We start from the raw sequence: 16,665 nt of genomic DNA on the forward strand, positions 1-16,665 counted from the left end.
AATGGTATCAATTTAGCACCATTGGCATGGAAATGAATGTCCGTTTTTTTATATTTTATAAAAAAATTATTTCAAAAAATAATAACTGGAAACAAAAGAAAATTCCTGATCGAATACTATTGGCCTAGAAACCGGTTTTAGAACTACAATATGCTGTTATTTTATTTGTAAAGGATTCAAGAAAAAGTTTCAAAATGCGTCTAGAAAGTTCTAAAACCGCGTTTCGTGTAAACAAATTATTTTTTTCCACTCCAAATATAAAAAACGGAAAATCCAAATAAAGAAAACTTAAAATTGACAACCGAAGGAAGAATCCAACTTGGACGCTGGCTTCGTCTTCAAGTCAGACCTCTCTCTCTCTATTTATACATAATCAAGAACACAAGCAATTGAAGAACAAGAAAAAGAACATACGAAGAAGCTATGGCAGGAGGAGGAACAGAAGCGTTTCCTGATCTTGGAGAGCATTGCCAAAACCCTGATTGCAAATTACTCGATTTCCTCCCTTTTACTTGCGACGGCTGCAAATTGGTAAACATTTTTTTCTCAGAATCTTTCAATCTTTTCTCACAGTTGAATGTTTTTTGATTCAAAATCTTTGTGTGTGAAGGTGTTTTGTTTGGACCATAGATCATACAAGTCACATAACTGTCCTAAATCCGATCACGGGAGCAGAACAGTTTCCATCTGTGAAACGTGTTCTATCGCTATTGAAACAACTGGTTTTGACGAAGAAGGGATCAAATCTTTGCTTGAGAAACACGAAAGATCCGGAGATTGTGATCCGAACAAGAAAAAGAAACAAACGTGTCCTGTAAAACGTTGCAGAGAGGTTCTGACTTTTGCGAACAACCTTACTTGCAAAGATTGTGGAGTCAAGTTCTGTTTGAAACACCGGTTTCCGACAGATCATGTTTGTAACAAGAAGACCATTACTAATTCAGGGAAAAGCTCGAGATGGAACGAGAGGTTTATGGAAGCTTTGAGTTTGAGAAACGAGAAAGGTTGTGGAAGAGGAAGTTCTGTTTCATCGAGATCTCCACCATCAGTTAGATCCTTTTAGTTTCTTCTATTATAACAATTTGCTCCAACTAGTCCAAATCTTTCTATATGTTCTCATGTATCTCTTCGCAATGAACAAGGACGTCTTTTGTTTCCAACTTCTTCATCATTGATATGAAATTTGTATCTCAGAAAGGACGTCTTTTGTTTCCAACTTCTTCGCAATGAACAAGGACGTCTTTTGTCTTACACACGGGCAGCAATTTTAATCTCCAGAGCAAAACACTTATACGATCTGGGCCTTAATCACATAATAGGCCCATTCACCTCACGACCACCTCGTCTTCTCAACCACGTCTTCTTATTCCTTGTACACTCTGCTTCTTCTTCTTCTTCTCATCTTTCCATTTGGTTTCTGTAGGTTTCAATTTAGGAATTCAACCTTCAACAACTTAATTTATTCATACTAATTTAGATATTGATAATAACGTCTAATTAGAAACTCTCATAATGTTCACGAAGAAAATGGAGATGTTGTGAGTATGAGTAATAATTGCGCTTATTTAAAGCGCATTAATATATAAATTGCCAATATATATATATATATATATATATATATATATATATATATATCTTATTATATAAACTTTAGTTTTTAAAGTTAGTAATTCACCGTATCGTGACACGTGTTAGTTTTAACGATCAGAGATCAAAATTAAAAATTCACCAGATCGTGACACGGGTCAATTTTAACGATTAAATATCAAAGTTAGTAACTCATCAGATCGTGACACGTGTCAATTTTAACGATCAGAAATTACAGTTTTCAAATTTGGTAAAACAAAGCATAAGATAATTGTAATCTTATTATATTTAGAAAAACAACTAAGATAAATATATTATATGCCATCCATATCAAAATTACACTGTAGACGACAAAAAAATTAAAGTTTCATTGTTACAAAGATTTTCAACCACTGCATGGTAAAATAAATATACTATGTGCCATCCATATTTGGTCGTATAATTATACTATATACATTATAGTATATAACCTAACACATTAAATTTTATGTCTTTGTTTGCACAAAAAAGAATTTTTTTTTTTTATATATCTATGGTTAGCCAATTTCAGACACTAAATACTGCAACAAGATTTGTGAAGGCACATGCAAACGGAGATCATGAATAACCGATTGGCAGTCTTAGGAAAAAACGTGAATTGAAGTCTAATCTTTTGTATGTGGTTACTTATTAGATGTTGCTTTGATGAATTTGTTGCATATAAAATATTTTGTGAATAAGTTGTGAAACGTTTTTGAAATTTGAAAATAATAATATTTGTAATGATGAGTATATTTGGCAAAAAACTTAGTGTGATATAATTTAGCTTTAGAATATTGTAATAATTGTTATAAATATATTAAAAATATATAAATATAAATAAATGTATGAAGTTAAATACAAATATTCTTTAACTTAAAATTATTTATATAATTACTTTAGGAAATATATTTTTTTATATATTTTTTACAATTATTTAAGGTTTAGAATTTATTTTCTTCAACAATTTTTAAACCCTCTAGTATATATATACAGGGCCGGCACAGTAGGTTCTCATGCCTAAAGCAATTTTTTTTTTGAACCCTCTAAAACCAAAAGTAAAATGAAAACACAAAAATGAATCAACTGTGGTTCGAACTCAAAACACTTAAAACTTCCAAACAGGTGTTAACCACTACACCACAGCAGAATTTTGAAAATAGATGCCCTTAAACTTATATATTTTCGTGATGTTTAAAGCACCAGTTTCACGAACTTTAGCCACAGGCCGAACCTGTATATATATATAAATATATTGACCTGGGAGCGAAAATCTTTAACTTTTCATTATTACAGAACAAACTGAAAATTTTATTATAAATATATAACTATACATAATTATTTATCTAAAACTCATAAGAAATTGTATGTTTGGAAACTACAACGATGGTCAATAAGAAAATGAGGACGTATCTATGAAGATTATTGTTAGAATGTGACAACCAGATTTGTGTATAATATAGTGTATTCATATGAAAATTGAACAGAACTTGTATGAGAAATGACAGTCCAAAAAGTTGACTGCTGGCGACTGAAAAAGTCTTGGAAATGACCAAACCAAACCAAACTAATCTTAAAATTCTTCTTTTACCAACCGAAGTAAACCCAATTTTAATTAGAAATAAAACCAACGTTCTTTTAAAGCCAACTAAACCGAGATATATTCTGTATCTTGATAGTTGATTCTTGAGGCGGTAATCTTAATATTAACAAGACGTTAAACACATTTTTTGCTACTAGTAGACTCGAACAGTTTACATCAACCAAATCCTTCTCTACGTTCTCATCAGTCATCATGAGAATCTCATGTATTTGGCTTCTGCAAGTAAGTCAGCCACTATGATCCCAACATAAATTTCTAGATCAAACCGAACCAGTTTTTGGTTATTTCTGTACCGGTTTTTATCATATGATTTAATTAATAAAACGCCCTAGAAATGCACACAATATCCAAAAGGCCGTATGTTCAACTGCAAACGGCGGCCGTATGTCATAATGATTCATAAATCATAAATATTGTAGTAGGAAACATAATTATCTTAGTCAATGAAACAAATAGTAGACATCATGAATCATAAAGAAGGACACATACATAACAACAAACATCAAAGAAAGCACAATCCACACATACCCAGAATGAATCATAAATCAAGGATACATAACAACGAACATCACAGAAAGCACAAACAACATATATAAAACTCAGAATATAAAATCCAAACCTCGATTAATTGCGGTGATCATGTCCATTCTCTTCTCCATTTCAGGAGTAAGATAATTCTTGTAGTCACCGACTTCTCCTTTACGGAAAAAGTTCTTGTGATCGATTCCTCCAAATTCTTCAAGTTAAGAAGTGAGCAAATGTCTAAGATATCTTCGACAGATCCGCCCTCTTCTTCTTCCGCCGTAAAAGGGCAATCCAAGAACTCGGCAATAATCTTAAGCTGCACACGAGGTTCTGTTTTCAAATCCTCGTACCTCAAGAAAAGCACATTCTTCGAGTCCTCCAAGCTTCCTTTCCAATAGGCCAAGACATGTTCCCAGAATGGTCCATAAAATCTAACTCTGGTGCAAAACGATTCGAACATCGACTCCAACGTGCTTCTCTTTGCTTCTATCTTTAGGTTTGCAGACTTGAAATACCAATAAGACACCAGCACGTCTTTCACGTTCCTCCACACGTACAAGATCTTACAAGGAGAGTTCTTGAGGCCCTCACGCAGCGTATGGAGCGGCACATGAGTCGAGAATAGCCTCGGAGATGATGAAAATTTTGCCATATCTGGTTTCGAGCTCTTGGTGTACAGATCGCGCTCGAAGAATGGTACTAAAGGATGAGGATTATCATGTAGAAGAGGATGATCACCAGAAGAGTGTTTGGATCTCTCGAGAAGAGCTACTGTGAGTGCTTTGAGCCATGTAGTGCCAGAATTGGGGTATGAAGCAATCATTATATCTGTATCTTGTGGCTCGAAACCCCGTTGGAAATTGAGGATTGCTTGCACCATTTTGCTGTCGTACCACCATCCTTGGTACTTGAACAGCTCTTCGCCATGACAATCTATCTCTGAAGGAAGTGAAGGGATCAGACATACGTCGTCTCTCTGGAGGTTCTCTGGTATCTCCTTCTCATCCATTTTCTTATCTTTTTTTTTTTCTTTTTCTTAGGCTTACGTTGATATGCATCACAAAGATCATTATTTATTCTTTGGGAATTTTGCACCCACACCCACTTTCTCCAAAACTATTCACCACTACACCTACTTTCTACTATTCATATACTTTTTTCAAGTTTAATTACATATTACCCCTCACTCCTTCTAACCCTTTCTATATACTTTTCTCTCTCATTACTTTTTCGATCCTCCACCTCTTTTGTGTATATTTTTATATTTGATTTTTTTAAAAAATCAAACAAACATATTTTCTTCTTTATTGTTTCTCTCTGTCCCTCTTTCTCCTCATTCAATTTATCTGATTTTGGCAAGAGAAGATATTAAAAGTTAATATTTAGATTCAAAGAAAAAGGTAAAATAAAAAATAATTCAAACCTTAGATCTCCAATTCTTCAATCATCAAATTCTCAATTCTTCCATCCGTCGTCGAAGTCGTAGATCCCCAATTATGTTTCCTTGTTTCTTCTCCTTCATCGTTGTTCATCAAATCCGATGAAAACTCGAATCTCTCATTACAAATCCAAAATTTGTATTTTTCTCTCAATTTGGCATATTCATACAAATCCAAAAAATTTGTATTTTTCTCTCAATTGGGCAAATTCATACAAATTCAAAATCATTGAGAGATCAAAAGAAGAAACTTTAGAACAAAACATTACTATACAAATAGAATATGTATGAACAATTGGTATCCATGCTACCTTTTACATATGGTTATAATTTGTAGCAACCAAACTAAACTAAATAATATCAAAGCGGAATAAAGCATGTGCTCGTTCTAAATGTATGAAAGCAGAAGAAAGCAATTGTAACTGCTGAGAAAAAACGTATTAGGTTGCTTGAATTGTTTGTAACTGACGAGAAGAAAGCATGTGCTTTTATCCAACAAGCATATGTCGACAGATTAGGGTTAATTACGATGTGGTCAAAGGTTAGTAGATGGGCTTGGATGGAAATCATGAATCTTAATGTATGAATATGTTTTGTATTCAAACGCAGTGAGTATGGGTTTCTATTGGTATCCACATGACCATGAATATATGGATTTGATGTTGTTGAACCCTAAACCTTAAATCTCTAGAACCCGCAAATTCGGTTTGTATCCACATGACTACATATATATGGATTTGATGTGTTGCTAGTACTATATTTATGGTCATTTGTTATGGATTTGATAACAAAGTTTGATGTGTTACTAATACCCACATTTATGGTAATGTGTTACTAGTACCCACAAATTCTATTGGTATCCACATGCCCATGAATATATGGATTTGATGTTGTAGTTGTATCCTAAACCCTAAATCTCTAGAATCCACAAATTTTATGGGGTATCCACATGACCATGAATATATGGATTTGATATTGTCGTTGTATCTTAAACCATAAATCTCTAGAACCCAAAAATTATATTGGTATCCACATGACCACGAATATATGGATTTGATATTGTCGTCGTATCTTAACCCTGAATCTCTAGAACTCACAAATTCTATCGGTATCCACATAACCATGAACATATGGATTTGATGTTGTCGTTGTATCCTAAACCCTAAATCAACATAAGTCATAAATCCTAAACTCTAAAACCTAAAACATCACCATGTTTAGGGTTTACTTTAAAGTCCATCCACCCTCTCTAACACTAAAATTTGGTTAGGTATATCCCTAGCTCGTAACCATAACACTACGTAGACATTGAATCCATATAAGCCCAAAAACCTAAACCCTATACCCTAAACCTTAAATCCTAAACCCTAAACCCTAAATCCTAAACCATGAGCTAAAAATATAGACACATCATCCATATACCTAAACCCTAAACTTTTAACCTTAACCCCTAAATCATACACCTTGAACTTTAGACCACACAACCTGAACTGAAAACATAGATAATGAATCTATATAACCTCTAAAGTCTAAACCCTAAACTATGGTGATGTTTGAACATGCAATAAACTTGTCAATAAATTTCATCATTGATCTTCAATAATTATATTATTTTTTGAAATTTAGTTATTCATAACTAATTTACTAAGCCACAAACTTTTTAATTAATTAGGTTTTCATATGTTTTTTAAATGTTCAAACATAAGTAAGTATCAATAAACAACACCATAATTTACCATCCACTTATGAACAAATGTTCAGCTCAAAATGGATAATATATAATTTATTCACCTAAAATATAACAAAATGCATCTTAAAATATAGAAAAAATGTAATCATAATCTATTGTACAAAAAGATTTATATAATTTATTGATAGTAACTACACAAATGACAAGAAAGAAAGAAAGAGAGAAAAAAAAGAGAAAGAGAGAGAAAGGGGGGGGGAGGAGACGATCGACCAAAATCTAGTACTTTCTCCAACAAATCTAACTTACTCAACATTAGTTAGAGGGCAGTTTGGTCATAAAAAAGACACATAAGCAAAAAAAGACGAGAAAGTATAGTAAGTATTAAAAGTAGATGTAAATGAAAGAAGTTTGATATAAAGTAGGTTTAAGTGAAATTCACCCTTATTTTTTTGTTGCTTTTGTCAAAACGTTTTACGGAAACCAAAAAAAAATAATAATAATAATCTATGAGCTGATTGGTTATGGCCATAACTTTCAGTTTGTGGTTGTACATGTTTTGGTTATTACTGTTGGATTTTATTTTGAATTATTTTTTTAAAACATAATTGATAAATATTAGTTGTATTTATAAGAATTGTCCTGTATATATTGTAGCTTTGTCTATTTACTAGCTAAGACTCCGTGTCATGCACATATAATTTTATTGTATTTTTATTTATATATAATTTGTAAATTTTATATTATTTAATTTTGTCGATAACTAATTATAATATTTTTTATATGAGGTTTTGTAGGCGAGAATCGACCACGTAGTTTTTAGGTCATGACATACGGCCTCTTCAAGCATTTAATTACATGGAAAATTAAATGTTCTCCTAAGTTAAGTCATTTTATTTGGCAAGTTGGTACATGCAGTGTTGTATATGTTTGTTTCATATAAGCATATTTGGTAACCACAAACTGGGTTTATATTAGTGTGTAGTTTATATAGGATTTGAGTTGTGTAGTATGCAAGGTAAACCGATAGCTATAAGGTTTCACTATATAAGGGAAACTAGGGTTGAAAAAGGGACACAACAAACTGAAGAGCATGCACAAAAGATTGTTTAAGCAAAAGTAATCGATTCGTTTAGAAACTACCGAAAACAAGAAAGAGATGTTGAATCATCGTATTGATCAAAGTATCGAGTTCAAAACAAGAATTCAATGCACAACGAATCAATTTAGAACCCTAGCTGTATTTTTGAATTGAGTCGTGTCGCTTTTGCTTTAGGTATCTTGTTTTCCTCTTGATTTTGTCTCGTATTCTGTAGAGGTAGCTCTTTTTTATAGAGATATATCTTAAACCCTAATCCTCATTGGAATTGGATTCGAATAACCGCTTTTTCATGAGATAATGTCGTTCCGAATAATCTCTTCGCGAGATTGAGTCAAATATATTCTTGATAATGTCGTAACAAATCAGAGTTGGTCCCAAAGCCTCGTTACGGCCCGTTTTGGCTTGATATTTGTCGTTACGGTCCTTATTGGCTCAATATTTGTCATTACAGTCCGTATTGGGTTGACATTTATTGGTACAGCCCGTATTAGCTATACACTTGTCGTTACAACCAAGATCGATGTAATCTTCTAAAAAATATATAATTACTCATATATAGAATTATCATATTTACATTGGAAGTTATCTATTATAATTTATATGATTAAAATTATGTCCAATAGTTTTCTCCCCACTCTCCATTTTCTTAGTAATAATTTAGAGAGTAGTATAGACAAATGGTATCATTTTAATAAATCATAAATAGAAAAGCTAAATATTTGTATAAGCACTCAATTCCTATAGCTGCAGTATTTGTCAACGTATTAAATAGACTTCAATTTTCCATAGGTGCGTATCGAGGTTTGTAATGTTTTGAAATGACATCATAGTTACTTGAAGTAATTCTTGAAGCCAATTCTTTGAGAAGGCTATGTAAATGCTCCTTATTGGCTTTGCTATGACAATGTAGCCATAACCAATTCACTGAATGGAATATGCATTGGTTCCGCATTGGTTCTTCATTGACGGTTCAATGCTATGCTGCATCACTTAGCCAATTTGGTAATTGGCTTCACATCGGCTCTAAAACAATAAATCTGTCATAACTAAATTATTAAATTGGCTACAACTTGACTTCACGTTGGTTCCAATTTCTTTCAAACAGATACATGTTTGACTCCGTGTTGGTCTATGTCGACATTTGGCCATATCCAATTTATTGAATTGGCCACACAGTTACCCTGCATTGGCTCTAAAACGACAATGTCGCTCTAACCAATTTCTTGAATTGGCTACACATCGACTCTGTATTGGATCTAAAAAGACAAGGTGCCAATATCCAATTTCTTGAATTTGCTACACATAACTCTAAAATGACAATGCAGCCATAACCAATTTATTGAATTGGCTACACACTGACTCTGCCTTGGCTCTAAAACGACAATGTGGCCATAACAAATTTCTTGAATTGGCTACACATTGACGATTGTCACAACCAAATTATTGATGCCATGCTCTTGACATGATTCAGGTTCGTTACCCAATTATCGTGTCATTCTAACGAGTTCAATTTTCAAGCTTTTCACAACAAATTTCTTGTTAGCAAGTGTTTTGCTGTCAAGTTCATATATCTTTTACCCAACCAACAGGTGGATGCAAATTCGTTAAATTGACTTAGCGACGTCTCGCTAATAAGCAAGTGCAGCGAGTGTTTCACCTTTAGGTGATTACCCAATTTTTGTAGCGAGCTTGTCGTTCACGTATTTGTGTATCAATGGCCTCACTACTATATACGATGAACAACTTCAGGACCATGTCCTGCGTTGTAAGACATGTTTATCTTGTATCGTGACAAAATGACCAACTTCAGGAACATTCCTCATCATTACTTATGCTCCTAGTGTTTTCACTTCGATGTCTTTTGTAAGCTTTATCATCTCTAGTCGATCTTTCAATTCTCACTACGCGAGAGTCAAAATGTGATGAATGTCGATGTCGGTACGGTGTAGTTTCTTCCCATTTTATTTGTGTCCATGCCAGCGAGAGCACATCTTCCATGGTTCTGCATTGATACTTGGTAAGTTCTTTGTACAAGTCACCATCATGAAGTAAACCTCTTTTGAATGCCGAGATGGTAGTTGACATGTGAAATTTTGGTATTGATACCTTCTCCTCGTTAAAGCGTCCCACATAGGCACGCAACAACTCACCTTTTTTTTGGTCGTATTTCGTAAAGATCATTTAGCAGTTTTCTTTAGATTCATGCTACTTGCGAGTTGCTCCACAGAAAGATCTGTCAATGATGCAAACGAATTTATTGAGCCGTTTGGCAAGTTGATAAACCATTGAAGTGCAGCCTTCGTAAGGCTTGAGCAGAATCCTTTGCACATGGTAGCTTGTCGTTATTCCCTTTGAATCGCCGTCGTGAACATTCGTTGTTTGTATTATGCTATGTGGTTATCCGGATCAGAGGTTCCATCATACATCTTCATGGTTGGAAACATTAATTTCCTTGGCATCTTAGTGAGGGAGATTTCTTCAAAGAAAGGAGTGTCAACATATGAGTGTAAGTTACTCGTTTGGATTGGTTGAGCTACACCAGGTAGTCGTTCGATCATTTTTTCCATCTCTTTAAAACGTTTGTTAAAAATTGCTTCCAAGTGAGCGAATTGTCCATGCTCGATTCCCCTTAAGTATGGTGTGTTGAAAACTCCTTGTAACCTTGTTCATCCAAATTTTCTTTGTCGATATGGTTTTCACGCGCCTGCATTGTGTTAGGGTTTCCTCTATTCTCTTCATGAAGACGAGTTTCCAGCCGTATGTCTTCCATCGTGGGTGTTCAGACATTGGTTCTAAGCGTCGACTTAAGATCTTGCATCCGATTCACTTGCACACCACGAAATCTAGACCTTGCTTTGGTAAAAACTCTCCCTGCTGAGACCAGGGAAGCATTTTCCTCTCGTAGCTTAGTGTTATCTGCTTCGATTTGTATAAGTTTCTGCACATCATCGTGCAGGTTAGTAGTCAAAGCTTCAAGCTGAGCAGCAACATTCACAACAACATATCAGCTTCGTTTCTCGCCATCTCACGTAGCTTACTCTAGGCCCCTCCTTCTAACGTCAATTGTTTGGAAAAAAGTAATCTTTTCGTTTAGAGACTACGAAAAACAAGAAATAGATATTGAATAGTCGTTTTTATTGATCAAAGTATCGAGCTCAAATACAAGAATTCAAGGCACAATGAATCAATTTAGAACCATAGCTATATTTTGAATTGAGTCGTGTGACTTTTTCTTTAGGTCTCTTAATTGCTCTAGATTTCGTCCCGTATTGTGTAGAGGTAGCTCTCTTTTTATAGAGATATCTCTTAAACCCTAATCCTCTTGGGATTTGGATTCAAACACCGCTTTTTTATGAGATAAGGTCGTTCCGAATATTCTCTTCAAGAGATTGAGTAAAATATATTCTTGATAATGTCAAAAGAAATCAGAGTCGGTCCCAAAACCCCGTTACGGACCGTTTTGGCTCGATATTTGTCGTTAAAGACCTTTGGCCCGTATTAGCTCGACACTTGTCGTTACGACCTATATTGGCTTGACACTTGTCGTTACAACCCATATTAGCTCGACACTTGTCGTTACGACCCAAATCGATGTAGTCTTCTAAAAAATATTTAGTTATTCATGTATATAGAATTATCATATTTGTAATATAATTTATTTGTTATAATTTATATGGTTAAATTTATGCCCAACAAAGAGACTTAGTTGTATGCTGGTGACAGCTGCAGGGCACAGCACGTCGGGCAACTTGGGTTCAAAAAACGGTCACCTCATAACTGTCCTAAATCACCTCATAACTGTCCTAAACGGTCAACTTGGATTTTGTTTGGACCCTACATCACCTCATAACTGTCCTAAATCCAATCACGGGAGCATAACAATTTCCATCTGTGAAACATGTTCAATCGCTATTGAAACACTGATTTGGACGTAAAAGCGATCAAATCTTTGCTTGAGAAACACAAAATATCCGAAGATTGTGATCCGAACAAGAAAAAGAAATAGACCTGTCATGTAAACGTTGAGGTTTTGAGTATTGCAGAAAACCTTACTTGTGAAGATTGTGGAGTCAAGTTTTGTTTGAAATACCGCCGGTTTCTGACAGATCATGTATGTAACAAGCAGGTCCGGCTCATTAATTTAATGGGATTTGTACAATTTTGTAAATAATCTTTGTAATGATATTAATATATGACAATATTTTTGAGAAAAACTTAAAATATAATTTTTTTTTCTGAAAAAAACCCTTTAATTATAACAAAATTTTGCCAAGAAATAGTGGTCCTAGTGCAAATGCACATGTTTAACTTGTCTTACACCGGCCCTGGTGGTGGAACAAGAGGTTTATGTAAGCTTTGAGTTTGAGAAACGAGAAAGGTTGTGGAAGAGGACGCTCTGTTTCGTCAAAATCTCCACCATCGGTTAGATCTTTTTCGTTTCTTTAATTGTAACAATCTGCTTCAACCAAATCCTTCTATATGTTCTCATGTATCTCTACGCAATGAACTACGATTTCGAAGTCTTTTGTTTCCAACTTCTTCATCATTGACATGGCATTGGTATTTCAGAAAGTACATTTTATACAATGATTTTCCAATAAAAGAGACAAAGTGACACATTTGTCTTTCAATCGAGCATCTATTTAATCTTCACAGCAAAACAACCTCCTCTTCTGTTGGGATTTCCCAACACAAAAGCATTTATACGATCTGGGCCTAAATCATATTCTTCGTTGTGTAGGTTTCAATCAAGGACTTAGTGACACCCTGGTTTGCGAAGAGGTTTAAAAGAATTAATTTGGTCATCTATGTCACAAAAGTACACTTATCGTTTTGGTCAATTAAGTGTGCTTATGCTGGAGTAGTCTCAGAATGGGTGACGTTTCGTGAAGTGAAAGTCGGAACTGTGTGAGTGAGGACAAAACACCGGAAAAGATCTTGTGGTGATTATTAGGGATGGTAAAAAAGTCTTTAAAGCCTCCCGGACGTAGCAAATCAATTGTTGAATATGGATGGGCTCATGGTCCTAGTGAGAAGACATGAGGCCATTAAAGAACGTAGGCCCATGTAATGGGAGTGGACATGAGGCCCACTGAGAGGTGATGGTCGGGACGTTACAAGTTGTAGTAGAGCCGAACCCAGACGAGTATTGAGTCGAGTGGGCATACACCGTTGGGGATGACTGTCTTGGTGCGCAACGAGGACGTTGCGATTTGTTAGTGGGTGTGAATTATGATACGCCAATTTGCGGAGAGGTTTAAAATAATTAATTTGGCCACCTATGTCACCAAAGTGCACTTATCTTTTCAGTCAAAGGTCTTGAGAGAACTACACAGTTATGTGTGCTTATGCTGGAGTAGTCTCAGGATGGGTGACCTTCCGGGAAGTGAATGTCGGAACTGTGCGAGTGAAAAAAAATACAGGGAAAGATTATATGCTGTTTTGTTGAGATAATAAACAAGTATTTAAAGCCTCTCGGACATAGCAAACCGATTGTCAGATATAGATGGATCCACCTAGAGGTGGCGGTCGGGACGTTATATATATATATATATATAATTACATGTTGATGGGCTATTAAAGAGAATAATATATTAACTGTTAAAAAAAAATATATATATCTACGCGTGTCGAGTGAAAATCTTTAATTTTTCATCGGTGTTGAACAAATTATAATTTTCTCAACAAATATACAACTATAAATTATCATTTATCTAAACTCATTGCAGTGACATTTCGGGTAACATTTTTAACAAGTTATTTTGACAGAACAACCGGATTTACGAGAGCAATGAACTCATTGCAGTGAGCACTATAACATAGTGTATTCATATGTCAAAATTATACTACATTTGGATGAGAAATGATAGTCCAAAGTTGACAGCTGACAGGAAAAAAATGTCTCAATGGAAATGACCAAACCAAAGTAACCAAAAAAAACCTACTGAAGTAAACCGGATTTCAATTACAAATAAAGCCAATGTTCTTCTAAAGTCAACTAAAGCTAGATATATATTGTATCTTAATAGTTGATTCATGAGGCGGCAATCTAATCTTAACAATAAGTTAAACTTAAAACACATTTTTGCTATTTGTAGACTCGAACGTTTGCTCTCTTGCGAAAACTTGACTTACATTATGAATTGTATATGCTTAATTATGATTAATTAATTTTAAGGGTATGATCGACTTATTATAGTCTTCAGCGGTTGGGTCCATTTCTTGTTGTTTGGTAGCTAAAAGTTACGGTCCTTCTCGTTAATTCGTCTTCATGCTAAATTAGGTACTACTCCTATAGTTTATTTACATTTTGTTTAAACACGTGTTGAGAAATCTGGTCCAGAGTTCATAAAATCTTATCTAGTAGCAATCCAACTTATACCGACATGAAAGATCTCAAGACATGTTTATTGATAATTTTCGCAACTATCCAAATAAACCCATATCACAATTTGTACGTACATTTCTCCTCCACAACATTTCCTTTTTTGTATGTATAAAAAATATGTCGAACTAACGCCATTCCTTATTCCAATCGGTTGATTATAAATGACTACAGTCACACTTACACACTTACTTAACTAAAAATGTTTGAGAAGGGTTTGATAAAAAAAGAAGAAAACATGTTTCAAGAGGAGAAGAGAAAAACAAACTATGGAGCAATATTCTTGGTTTGCTTCTTTTGTTGTTTCTTTGCGTTCCAATTCATGAAAGTTGTAACAACAAAACCTTCAACAACAACAACAACAACATCATCCATTTCCGTTATCAATAATAGCCCAGTTACCTCCGGTAAACTCTATGACAGGAGAGAATTGTGGAGAGTTAGTCCACCGTCTACGTATTGTCTCAAAATCGAATCTTTCACAAAACTCGCCACTTCTCCAAATGCCGAGAAGTATGAATCTCGTCCTTTTCAATCCGGTGGATACAACTGGTAAGTCTTCTTTCCTTTTACCGCTTACCGCATTTGCTTGCATTCAAGTTGCAAAGACACATTTGATAGTAAGAGTATATATATTCATTTTCGAACAGGACATTTATTGTCTATCCTAAAGGAAACGTTAAGGATGGTGCTCCAGCTGGTTATGTTTCGATGTACGTCCAAATAGACAATTCAACACTCCTTAACTCTCCCAAAGAAGTTTACGCAGAAGTCAAATTCTTCATTTATAACCGAAAACAGGACAAGTACTTCACATATCAAGGTATATCACATATAACATTTGCGTATTAATCAAAATTTCAGTGCATCCTGTAGATTTAATACACAAACGGTCATTTTACTACTAAAATGAGTTTACATATTCTTTTTTACAAAATTTATAACTTCTAAAAATTAAAACAATCGTTGATGATTTTTACATAATTCCAAATGCCTTTCATTTAAAACACACAATCTCAAACTTATGTCTGGTACACAGAGACGGATGCAAAGCGCTTTTTTCTATTCAACCCATCTTGGGGATACGGTAATGTTAGACCCTACGTTGACGTGGCCAATCCCGCTGCTGGTTGGCTTTTTGACGGTGACAGTGTTGTATTCGGTGTCGACGTATTTGTCACTGAAGTTTTTGACAAATGGGAAGTGTTCTCCTTCACTAACAATTTGCATAACCGCCTTCTTGAATGGACGATACCTAACTTCTACTCACTAAGGAAATATCTCTATGTATCTGACTTTTTCATTATCGGAGAAAGAAGCTGGTGAGTTCGTCATAAGTTATAATTAAGTGATCTAAGTAAATATGATTTAGTAACAAATTTATAACTATTTAGTATGTTCCTATGTATAACTCTTAGGGCTTTGACAGTGTATCCAAGTGGCGATGGGGAAGGACAGGGTAACTCATTGTCGTTATATGTTTATGCGGTTGGTGTTAAGCGGTATGAAAAGATTTACCTAAAAGCTAAGCTACGAATTATAGATCAGAAAGATTCAAAAGATGTGGAGAAGAAAGGTAAATTAATTAGAGACAGTAGTGTGACTAATGCTACTTATTCTGTTAATATTGTCCATTAGAATTTAACCACCCATTTGTAACTATCTTATCGACAGTTGAAAGCTGGTCGGATCAAGAAAACAGTTGGGGATTCCAGAAGTTTGTACCGTTTGCTGATCTTAAGAATACTTCTAAAGGTCTTCTAGTGAATGATACATTGAAGATAGAGGTTGAATTTGAAGAGTTCTCTAACACCAACTACTTCCCAAGTTATGGTCTGCCTTGTGCAACCGATTAGCCGAGCCGGATAGCCTCAAACAAGACAAGATAACCGGATAGGCACACCCTTTGCGTTAATAATTGGAGGATTGGTCTTCCTAAGGTAGGAGCCTATCTACCACTTTCCCCTCATGCTCTTTGTGTACTTGTTTCCTATTTAAATAAATGAAAACCAAGAGTAAAAGCAGTATTTATCTACCTACGAAGCTAGTAAAAGCAATTCTTCATAAGTTTGCGTATAATAGTAATGTGAAATAATAAAAAGTTTCTCATCAAAGATAAACATCATGTTCTTATTTTTCATAAGTTCTTCTTTGTTATTTGCTCTCTTCTCTGTTTTTCACTCTATTATTTCCATGGTTATGTAGAGAGTATGTGATACATAGAGATCTACCAAGCTAGTTTTATACAGTTTATGTAAATTAAGTTACCTAACAAATTCATACTCTTCTTTCGGTGTATCTTTGAAAATTATTTTTACAT

At 34.5% G+C, this 16,665-nt stretch overlaps 2 protein-coding genes and 2 pseudogenes across 2 annotated transcripts; 3 read left to right on the forward strand and 1 right to left on the reverse strand.

Moving 5' to 3' along the window:
- LOC104780062 (zinc finger AN1 domain-containing stress-associated protein 12) lies at window positions 302–1,255 on the forward strand. Its single transcript, XM_010504520.2, has 2 exons — window positions 302–531; window positions 611–1,255. The coding sequence occupies exons 1-2, from the start codon at window positions 424–426 to the stop codon at window positions 1,061–1,063; spliced, it is 561 nt and encodes a 186-aa protein (XP_010502822.1). The 5' UTR covers window positions 302–423; the 3' UTR covers window positions 1,064–1,255.
- Window positions 3,645–4,751, reverse strand: LOC104783657 (annotated as a pseudogene).
- Window positions 11,671–12,406, forward strand: LOC104783658 (annotated as a pseudogene).
- LOC104780064 (probable inactive serine/threonine-protein kinase fnkC) lies at window positions 14,483–16,409 on the forward strand. Its single transcript, XM_010504521.2, has 5 exons — window positions 14,483–14,897; window positions 14,996–15,168; window positions 15,385–15,667; window positions 15,764–15,921; window positions 16,020–16,409. Exons 1-5 carry the CDS (start codon window positions 14,548–14,550, stop codon window positions 16,199–16,201), a joined length of 1,146 nt encoding a protein of 381 aa, XP_010502823.1. The 5' UTR covers window positions 14,483–14,547; the 3' UTR covers window positions 16,202–16,409.

Source organism: Camelina sativa, chromosome 4 (assembly GCF_000633955.1).
Source record: "Camelina sativa cultivar DH55 chromosome 4, Cs, whole genome shotgun sequence".
Classification (NCBI taxonomy): Eukaryota; Viridiplantae; Streptophyta; class Magnoliopsida; order Brassicales; family Brassicaceae; genus Camelina; species Camelina sativa.